Genomic DNA, 10,811 nt, shown 5'->3' on the forward strand with positions numbered 1-10,811 from the left:
AAAACTCATTTATTTTGCTCTACGAATGCAATCAAAATTCAGAAAGAACAAAATTTACTGATTAGTTCTGTACAACGCATATCTTTTGAGACTCGTGTTATTCAGTAAACTTATACAGGAATCCATCGATAGTGCGATTAATGTATCATGATCAAATATAAATTAAAAAAACCAAACTATATAACACTTGTGTTTTAATCTAACGTACACACATGAATATCTGTGAAAACATCACGAAGAGTAATAATCATAACTATAATTTTTCCCTCGGGGGAAAAACGTAAAGTGATTCATCGACAAACGTAAATGAGATGAAAAAGAAGATAAAGGGGAAATGCGACGGGCTCGTAGGAACAATTGAAGAGTGGAAATCAAATATTGGCTGAGTTCAAATACAAGAATGATATTCTGAGTTAATAAAAAGATATTTTAAAAATTCTTTGTTTGTAAAATTATTATTTCAATTGTCTTAAGACATTAAACTAATAAAATATTAAATCATAAAGTCTTTAAAATTCTAGCTGTCATATCACTGTAAAAATGTTCTCAGTTCCAGATTTAATAATAAAAAATATTTACATTATATGTCATATATTATTCAAATTGCATAAATGACACAATATTCGTGTTTTAAAACAGATATATGTTTAAACAAAGTTTTTATACATGCACGTTAATGTTTAGAAAGTTAATAGTACATTAATAATAAATACATATAAAAAAAACAAATTTTGGAAAGAAAAATGTTTAACTTTAATTTACAAATGTAAATTAAATTTTGTTGGTATTTGATTTCCACTCTTTCCCCTGTGGGGATATCTTTAAAAGTTAGAAAGTATCGATTAGAGTCCTTACGTCTCTCCTACAATTATATTGACGTATTACAGATAATATAGCCAATGAATTACAAACAATAATATCGCTAATGAATATGGAGAGGTTACTCTTGTTAATAGTCCTACGTTAGATTTTTTTTCGATCGTCTCGCTCGTTTAATTTTAACGCTTTGGAAAGACGAGTTTCCTGCAAATTACAATCACATAAAGGCGCGATGTTACAAGATTTCTGTTTTTCGTCAGAGCTGCAATTGTGATAAATCTATTGCTAAATCACAAAACTACTGAACCGCGTTGCACGTGTCATCTTGAAACGAAACATAATCCGAATCTTAATAGTAATACAGATTGATATGGGTTTTAATCGAGTCATTTTCGTATAATAAACAACGAGGCAGTGTTACATCATGCTTTGCTCACTTAAAATTTCTTATACGAATTAAAACTATGTTGAATGCGTTTGGGCCTTCGTCTTAAATTGTTTAAAAAATCCCGCAATGGGAATATATGACAATAAATATGTAGTAATGTGTAGTAATATATGACAATAAGTATGTAGTAATATTAACATTTATAATAAAAAAATTTATAAAGATATAAAATTTTAAAAAATTTGTCCAAATTTATGGTATTAAATAATTATTTTTTAAAAAGTTGTCTTCCATTTCTGAAAACAAATCAAGATCTTAGAGATCTTAATAGGATTACCTAACATTGAAAGTGAACAATTAAAAATTAATATTGTTTTTATTTTGAAGTTTTTATTTTAACAAAATTTTAATTCCAAATTTAATTATTAAAATATTTGTTAAAACTACATAAGTGATGCAAAATTTTTTAATGAAAGATTATCTTATTAATATTAGTTTTTTAATAAAAGATCTTATTAATATTAACTTCTGTCACTTGTTCTGTATTATTTTATTGAATTTTACGAAATAAATTAGGCCCGAATGCAATAGCATTGATCTTTGAGTCAATTCCCGTTAATATATTGTAGTCTAAGAATTGAATCTTAACACCTCAGCTCTATACTATTCAGAGCTCGGTAAAATCAGTTCGACTGTCGTTAGGATTAACACGTTCAATGCCGTAGGAATTTTAATAAATTTTTTTGTCTAATGTTGCTCTTTCAATCAGCAACATATACAAATATCTAAGTAAGTCGATCTATATGTTAATAAAATGATCAATGGCGCGATCATTGGCATTGAAGGTGTCAAAAAGATTACACGCTGTAATCGTGAATATTGAGCGTGACTCGTGCCCGAGCATGCGATCAAGATGTGCCCTTCGGCCTTCTCGACTATTGACGCAAAACAGTAGTATGAATGATATGGAGGTGATGATTCAGGCGATGTCGTGAAAAGTCAGCCGAGAAGGACCTCAAGCACATCGTCATCTCATCCTCTAAAGCTAAATTTTTGTTTCCTAAACCATGGCAGTTTTTTGGCTTTCATAATATCGTGCGATAATATCAACGATCAGTCGGGAAAAGTATTATCAGTCGTAAAAGCTTGCATTCCTTCTTGCCGCTATGTTTGATTTCTCAGTCAATCTGCGCGTTGGTAGGACATAACACCTGCCGTTCTCGTTATTTCATACATGTATTTTAAAACCGTTATTAAAACACGTATACATTCGATGGAATAGATAAGTGAGATCGAGTGTCACTTATCTGTGCCATCGTACATATGAAAAAATGATTCGATCGCTGATCTTAGACTTATATTAGACTGGTGTCTCGACGAACGTAGTAGAAAGCATGAGAGGGTTTCGCTTTTTCGTCTTGACTACTTCGAGACGAGTGATACAATAGCGAGAATAATACGATCTGTCGCAAGTATCGAATCGTCCGCATCTCTTCGAGTAGACGACTTATAAATAAAATATGCGAGGTCTGTCAAGAATGCATACCGTAAAACATCAAACCGTGCTTACTTTCGTATTGGTTTCTCCCGTATTCATTTCTTGTTATACGCGCACTAATAGCTTTAGACGTACGAGACACGTCGCGTTCCTCCCGTCTCATCCTCGCGTCTCCCTAGCATAGTCGGCGAAACGTAATGTAAAGCAAAAACAACGCGAAATCGTCTATCGATCTATAGAAGTCTCCGCCACTTCTGACCTCTGACTGATTTCGACTAGACGCGGGCATACTAAAAATCGAACAAAAACAATAAAATCGCAACGGAAATACCACGAAGACGATCACTTTCGCATAATTGATAACAACGAATCGTTTCGAGCAACCTATATGTCTATCAATATTCTTAAATCACAGTCAATTTAATAGGAATGGACATATTCAAATAACAGTAAAAAGTAACAGTAATTGATTTCTTTGCCGAAAGCGCGATCCAACTTTTAACCGCTATTAATCGTTATTTTCTAGTTCCCATACGCGTTTTAAAATGTTGAGCATCACAAAAAATGAGCGACAGTCTACACACAGTATATCCATATTATCGCTTTGCATGTAATCTAGACGATTGATCAGTCAAAGTGCAATTTGCACTTTATATTCAGCTACTTGCATTTGAATATTTTCACATACAGCAGCTTTTAGAGTATTTTAATACGAAGTAATTAGCAGACTATTAAATTTATGCCATTAGATTAACTGTAAAGAGATAATATAAACGCATTCCACACGCGTATAGACTGTAACAAAATTCTAATTTATAGGAATGACAGAGTAAATCTACGAATCGATATGCTCTTTCGCAAGTTTCCAAATTATACGATTAAATATAGAAGAGAATGGATCCAATTAGTTACGTGACTTGTTTTTAACTGCAATCACTGGGGCCAGTTTATTCAAGTAACCATATAGAGCCATTCGCCTCTAAGAGCTGAGCAACTGCGAACTAAGTCGTGAAACTACAGAATATAAGAGCTAAAGTACACTCTTTTGGGCTCTTTGACAAATGTTTCGCGATATTATAGCTGTAGTTAACGGTTCTGTATTGCAACATTAAAAAAAAAAAAAAAAAAATTACATTACGCGAACCATGTTAGGCAGACAAAACGAGAAAGCGTATCGATGCAAAAAGTCCTAATATCAATTTTTTTTAAATCTTATATATAACAAAACGCGAGCGAAATTAAAACGTAATTGAGTGAAGCTTACTGTGCAATGTATCTACAAATATTTAGACTTGAAATGCATTGTTTATCGATTCACAAAGTTAAATATGCTGTGCGCAACGAAGATCTATGATATAATCTACAAGACAGCAACTATTAAAGGCGGTACCAATACACAGTCTTAAAGTAATTATTCGTAGTTAACTTCACGGTTGCAGCAGTAAAATAAAACATCGACCAGATCTCTCAATGTTGTTTATCAAACTATCAAGGGTAAGAGAACGAAGCCGAAGTGATGAAATGAAGGAAGCAAAATTTCGAACCGTGAAATTCATTTGGCACAGATACAATCGATATTTTAATATACTGCAACTCTATTGAAATTACCTATTCTATCAGTTTTCATGTATAGTTGTTCTGTTTAGGCGGTATAAAAAAGATGTCAGTACACGTGTCGTGTAGAGTAATATTAGAAAAAAGCCCCTCAAGAACATGTAATAATTGATTACAGCGGATGACACGTTTTGATACTTCTAGATCGATCACATGCAAAATTTCAATTAAAAAAATATTCTAACTTTAATTATAACAATTCATTCTTTCCTTGTAAAAATTGCCATAGCAATCGAAAATCAAAAACAAACAGAGAGTTGAAATAGTTAAAAGCTTATTTTCACGATATAGGAAAGCAACATATATATGAAGTGACATAAAACATTTAAAACGATACCGTATAAATGAAAGTTAGTCATCATCAAGAAAAGTAAAATTTATGCCTGTAACAATATCTAAAAAACTAAAAAAAAAAAAGAAAAGTTTGAAGCGTCTTTCCATACCATACTTTTCTATTTTCTTTCGTTATAGAGCCGCCGAAACAAACCGGTAGTTTTACGAACTGCATCTTAAAGTAGCGCGTTTACGTTTTTGACGTAGTACGATTTACATAAAGTATACGTGGGATCAATTAATATCAGTTTATACCTGCGAATAAGTACTTGTTGGATTGGGGTTATGCATGAAGGGCTCCTTAAACTGTATAAGAACAAAGTTAAGACGTCGCCGCTACAACTACAGGAGGAACAACGTCGGATTCTCCGGCACCGTCGGCTACGGCGGAATCGACGACTTTTTTAACTTTTATGGATTCCGCACTACTTTCTGACAAGCTCTCGGGCTCGCCGTTTTGCGCTGCCGCATCTTCGTTCGTTGCCTCCTTCGACGGCCCTTCATTCAGTCCGTTACTATGTAATTTGTCATCCAACACTGGCACATCCGTATTTCCATTTTGTGTGGTTCCATTGAGTTTTTGCTTTTCCGTATCCACTGTATTTTTGTCCACCACATTCTCTTCTTTCACTGTCCCCTCTTCTTTTATTGTCTCCTGCTGCGTAGTTTCATTCTCGCGTTTATCAGCATCGACCGTCTCCGTTTCTATTCCCTGAGTCTTTTCATCGACTTTCTCAGATTCTGCAGTTACTTCCAAATTCTTCTCTGCGGACACTTCAGCTGATGCCGTTGCTTCTTTCCTTGTGTCCGTAATTGCCGCTTCCGTTTCTGTTACCGTTACCGTAGTTTTTTCCGCAGCTGCTTCTGCTGTGGTCTCCCCATTTTCTGTGACATCTATTGCAGTCGTCTCCACTTTTGCCGCCTCTTGCTCGCTCTTCGCTAAAACATTCTCGCTTTCAGATGCACCTGAAATAATCTTGGATTCCTCCTTTACTTCATCTTTTTTCGCTGTCACGCATTCAGATTCAGATTTGTTTGCTACATTTTTGTCACAAGTTTGTGGTACAATGCCGTCGTCTGCCTTCTCGTCACTTTCGATCGCTTGAGTTTTATCGACACCTTCAGCCTGTATATCTTTTGCAATGTCTGTAGAATCTTCGATTTTTTTCTCGGAAGACGTGAGAGTGGTCTCAGACTTTGACACAGACTCTGGCGCGGACACGTCCGCAGAATCATCGGCTGCAGTAGTTTTAGTTGCAATCGCATCTAAATTTTCTTCAGTCTTTTCTGCGATGCCTTTATCATTGTCTTTCGTGGCAGCATCATCTTTCACGTTACATTGTGCGCTTTCAGAGGAACCTGCGTCCTCATTCGTGTCCTTCGATTTGGCATTAGATTCTGTTAATTCCTGTTCAGCGTTCGAAAGATCTTTCTCGACCGCTACTGCTTCTTCCACTTGCCCTAAAGAAATCGAAGCATTTTCTGACGGTTGATCCTTTGCACATTCCCTTTCTGATTCAGTTGCGTCTTTTGCATCGTTTTTTTCAACCTTTTTATCGCTGACATCGGACATTTCTACATCTTCGGAAGTGTCCATCGGCTCACCGACGTCAGCTGCACCTTCGTCAACTTTGTCGTCAGCTGTTTCTAATTTTTGCCGCTTTGTAGACGTTTGAAATGTCAAATCCAAAAATGACTTAATGGTTGTATATGTAACTTTTTCCTCATCGGTTAATGCAGCATTACCCTCACGTACTACGATTATTGTTGATAAACCTGCTTCCTTGGCAGCTGCGGCTTCTGTTATTGATTAAAGAAAAAAAAATTAGTAAAGATATTTGCAATTATCATTCGAACATATAAGGCCTGTTCTTTATAGCTGAACTGCTGCACTAGTTCACAGTTTATCTTTTTCTTCCTACATTGGAAGAAGATAAACTCTGAACTGGTGTAGCTGGTTCAGCTATAAAGAACAGATCTATAGAAAATCTCGCTCTCTCTCTTTTATTCTTCTCACTCAGAAGAAAGAAAATATACAAACCTTTTACAACATCAGTGAGGAAAACAACATCGGATGGTTTTCCACCGATTTTACTCAGTATATTTTTATAGCTGTCACTTTCTTGCTTTGCACCTACTTCTGTGTCAAAGAAACCGTTGAAATACTAAAAAGAGGAAAAAATATACAGTTTATGCAAATACTTTATTAAGATCTTTGGCAGGCCATTTTTACAGTATAATGTATTATTTTGGAGTACCTTAAGTAAATCACCATGTACAGAATATCCAAAAAGGAGCTTCTGTGCCTCAACACTGCCACTTGAGTAGATGTATATTTTCTGACCATTGTTTGTCCATGATTCAAATGCTTTAGGAACATCTTCATAAACGCTAAACAAAATGTATTCTATTGAAGCTTATAATATAAAAATTAAATTTTTAATTTTTTTTTATCAATTTTAAAATTTTTTTATTGAATTGCAATAGTTTTCATAATCAGAATTAATTTACAAACACTATTCTAGAATTACAATTAAAGATGTAATTCTGAAGAAATTATTTACAAAACTACGCTTTGCATAATAAATACAGCTGCTTAGAAAAGAAGTATTCAATGCACAACATTCACAAGTTAAAATTAAATATAGAATAAAAATTTTAAAAATGCAAATGTTATGGAATTTATGTTATACACATAACAAGTAAGAGATCTTATGTAAAGGATGAATATAACTAACAGTAAGATTTAACTGAAGTGAGCCCAAATACTACTATTCACCTCACTATTTATGATAGTTACGTGTAGCATATTACGTGATTTTTTTGTATATGTATATATTACATATGTCTTTATAGTTTTACTTAACTATACGTATAAACTTTATATAAACTGCTAATCAATCTATGTGAAAGATCATAAAGATTTGGCAAAGACAATATAGTATACGTAGATCGAATCAATCTAATTATCTAATGTAGATCAAAAACAAATTAGAGCAAATGTGAAATAGAAATAACTTACTGTCCTTTAACTGTGCCTGTCTTATATGCTTCACGCCACATATGTCCTTGCAATTGCTTTAATGCAGCTGTCTTACGATCGTTATCCATTTGCCACAAAACATTTTTCAAAAGTGAATCTTTTTCTTCTTCAGGCTTATCGCCAGTAATCGCTACAAAGCCATCTAATTTATCTTCCTCGTCTTTTTTTGCCTAAAAGAAATGCATTAATAAACCACTAGTAACTGATAAAATAGAATTGTTAAAAAATTGATGCAAATTATTTGAAAAAATTAGATGTTAGAAAATTCAATTCAAAATATATTCTATGCAAGTTCAATAAATATAATTACGTATGTCTAGTGTAAAGAAATTTATACATCATTAAACATATATGTGAGATGAAAAATATAAAATAGTATAGAATAGTATAGAATTTAATATTAGAGATAAAAGATTATTTGTATAAATCAAGAAAATTATATTCATATTAGGCTGAAAAAAAATTTTTAATACTGTTAAAAGAATGAGGAGAATAAAGGAGTAAGGATAATTTATACTCATTATTTATTTTAGAATTTCTGAGTTATCTTATTATAAGAATAAAAAGCAACATAAACGTTCAATAATTTCTCTATTATAATAATGTCTTATAGATTCATTATCTGTAGCGTGACACAGTGGCTGGCTGAAGATTCTTGTTTTTAATTATATTAGTCTAATTACTAAATCAATGTAATTTTCAAATATTTGTTATGAACTCTGTTATCATCATTTCAAAACGAAAGATTTTATATATCCGAAAACTTTACAATAAATTTGATCAATCTTTTCACATCATAAAAATTGTTTCACATTACTTCTTTTTTTTTTTTATCAAAAACGTTGAGTTTACACGTAAAAGAACGGAAAGAAAACATATCCAACACTTCGATACAATGCGATACAAAATCCGAGTTCGTTATTTCTCTCATGCCATTTCAAACAAAGGCGAACGTCACATGGTCAACTTCTGACAATTTTTTTTCTTCATCCTGTCAAAATCCCATATTTACCTGCTCCTTTGTGACAGGCCAAAAACCCCATATTTACCTGTTCCTTTAACTTTTCGTAGTCCTGCTTGAACTCCTCATCTTCCCACTTGGTCTCAATGTAGTCTTTTAGATTCTGGCGCACGTAGGGAAAGAGAGTCTCCTGCAAAGAGAAACATGCCGCGCTCGTAAGATCAGGCGCCGTCGCCGCCGGCGAGGCGATAAACTCGCTCGCCGGGAAAAATCGCGCGTGTCCCGTTGTTTCCCAGCGGCGTTCCGCGGCGTCTCTCGGCGCGTCGCGTCAATATACATATCAATGAGACCGATGTCTATAAAAAGATCATAACATTTGTGTTTTAAATCGTGTTCTCACGGCCGTTTTGGTCATTAACGGGGTGGGGGAGAGGTGGAGGGGAGGGGGCCGCAGATTTGCCTTTTGACTGAAAACTCGAAAGCAGCAATAAGTGCAGTAACCCTTAGCTCGAGATCTCGTCTCTTTTCCGTCTCGCAAAACGCGACGGTGATGGCGGCGGCCGGCGGCGACGGCGGCGACGGCGGCTCGCGATCGGCCGAAAACTCGCGATTCGAGCCGGCAGCCGGCACACCGCCCCGACGCGAGGACAATAACCCGCCGGTGGAATTCGACCGTAGGTATATGTATACGCGCGACGAGACACGACGAGAGCGAGGAGGCAGAGGACTCCTCGCCGAGACTCGGGACGATTTTCCAGGGTTGCGAGAGGGCCAAGGAAGGGAAACGCCGGCGCGAGGCTCGCGGAGAGAAATCTCTCGGGAAGAGGCCGCGGCGAGAGGCCGCTCCCCCGAAATGGAGCGACACGAGAGACGACCCGGCTCTTTCGTGAGGACCGCATTCGTGTTGTCGCCGATATCCGTTTTTTTCCGTTTCGGCCCTTTGTGGCCCGTTTACCTTCACGAAGCTGATGCTCGTGGTGGTGCCTTCGATGTCGACGAGCACCGTCCGCGCGAATGAGATCTCGTCCTTATCCTGGCTGCGCTTTTCCCCGGCCATTTTCACGAACCGACTCGCCCACGACCGTAGGATTAATAGCGGTTATATCTATATGTATGCTCCCCCTCGGTTAGGTTGGCGCTCACGCTGTATATGTCGGCGACGACGCGTTCTTGTTGGGAGCCGGCGAACGAATTCGCTGTTGGCCGTGCGCCAATGTACGCCACCGGTATATGCGTGCGAACTCCGTGTGGGTCCCCCTCTGCTCGCAGCCCGCGCCCTGCTGTACCCGGTAACCACGTCCGTATCCAAACATTTCGGATGCCCGGACTCGATCCGCCGGTCGAACGTTTTAACGGGAAAAAAGACATCTAGAGGACGATTTAAAAAATAAAAAAAATATCTTTTGGAATCTTTCGTAACATTTTTCTATACGTTTAATTTATCCACACTGTGAATTTTAATAAAACGGACGAGTGTATCGCTACATCTGAGAATGCCTCTAATAAACTGAACGTCGATTAACATTTCTTTACTAATTTCTACATCATAATTAGCGTTTTTATTTTCAATAAAGATATTTTGTGCGATTGCAGTTGCATATGGACGAAAGGCTCGAGGGTGTAATTTTCAAAGAGGAGGCGTTAGGTTCCACGGCGAGTCGCGACGACTCTGCACCGAATACAAAACCGCGACCCGTATCAGCGTGTAGATACTTGCGATCGCGTGGCAGTATGAGTGCGCGCTGCGAATCACTCGTTCCATCCACTGTTTCGATATGGGTCGGGTTTTTCGCACATGCGCAATGGATTTCGCACCAGTGAAGTATTAACTTCCAACGAGCAAAGGTATTGGTGGGTACCCTTGTCAAGCTGCCTTAAATAATATTTAAAAATTTTTAAGAAATTGATCAAAAATGTAAGGTATGCCAAATGTAATATACGTATATTTTGATTTCTCAAAAATGTTTAAATATTGTTTAAAATTGTTTGATACAAGAATACCTATCAATACATTTGTTTGTTAGAAATTAATACTTCACTGATGTTGAATCCATTACGCATGTGCGAAAAGTCCGGAACACTAGTTCCACCTAGAGATTTTGATTTCTACTTTCGCGTGTAATCGCATGGCATCTACGATTGGTAATAACACCGA

General features: G+C 36.3%; 1 protein-coding gene across 1 annotated transcript; it reads right to left on the bottom strand.

Annotated features, from left to right (window-relative positions):
* Positions 1-2,424: 2,424 nt before the first annotated feature.
* LOC105456337 (enolase-phosphatase E1) lies at positions 2,425-9,909 on the bottom strand. The gene is made up of 6 exons (XM_011700294.1): positions 9,612-9,909; positions 8,745-8,846; positions 7,675-7,865; positions 6,911-7,043; positions 6,694-6,817; positions 2,425-6,452 (listed from the first exon to the last, which is right to left on the bottom strand). Exons 1-6 carry the CDS (start codon positions 9,711-9,713, stop codon positions 4,975-4,977), a joined length of 2,130 nt encoding a protein of 709 aa, XP_011698596.1. The 5' UTR covers positions 9,714-9,909; the 3' UTR covers positions 2,425-4,974.
* Between the last annotated feature and the right edge of the window lie 902 nt (positions 9,910-10,811).

This window comes from Wasmannia auropunctata, unplaced genomic scaffold, assembly GCF_000956235.1.
Source record: "Wasmannia auropunctata unplaced genomic scaffold, wasmannia.A_1.0 LD335709.1, whole genome shotgun sequence".
Lineage (NCBI taxonomy): Eukaryota > Metazoa > Arthropoda > Insecta > Hymenoptera > Formicidae > Wasmannia > Wasmannia auropunctata.

Excerpts from the sequence above, each read along its gene's own strand:
- LOC105456337 (XM_011700294.1), bottom strand. The coding sequence starts at position 9,713 with ATGGCCGGGGAAAAGCGCAGCCAGGATAAGGACGAGATCTCATTCGCG. Across the intron at positions 8,847-9,611 it reads CGAGCATCAGCTTCGTGAAG|GAGACTCTCTTTCCCTACGT; the intron begins GTAAACGGGCCA and ends TTCTCTTTGCAG. Across the intron at positions 7,866-8,744 it reads ACGAAAAGTTAAAGGAACAG|GCAAAAAAAGACGAGGAAGA; the intron begins GTAAATATGGGG and ends CATTTCTTTTAG.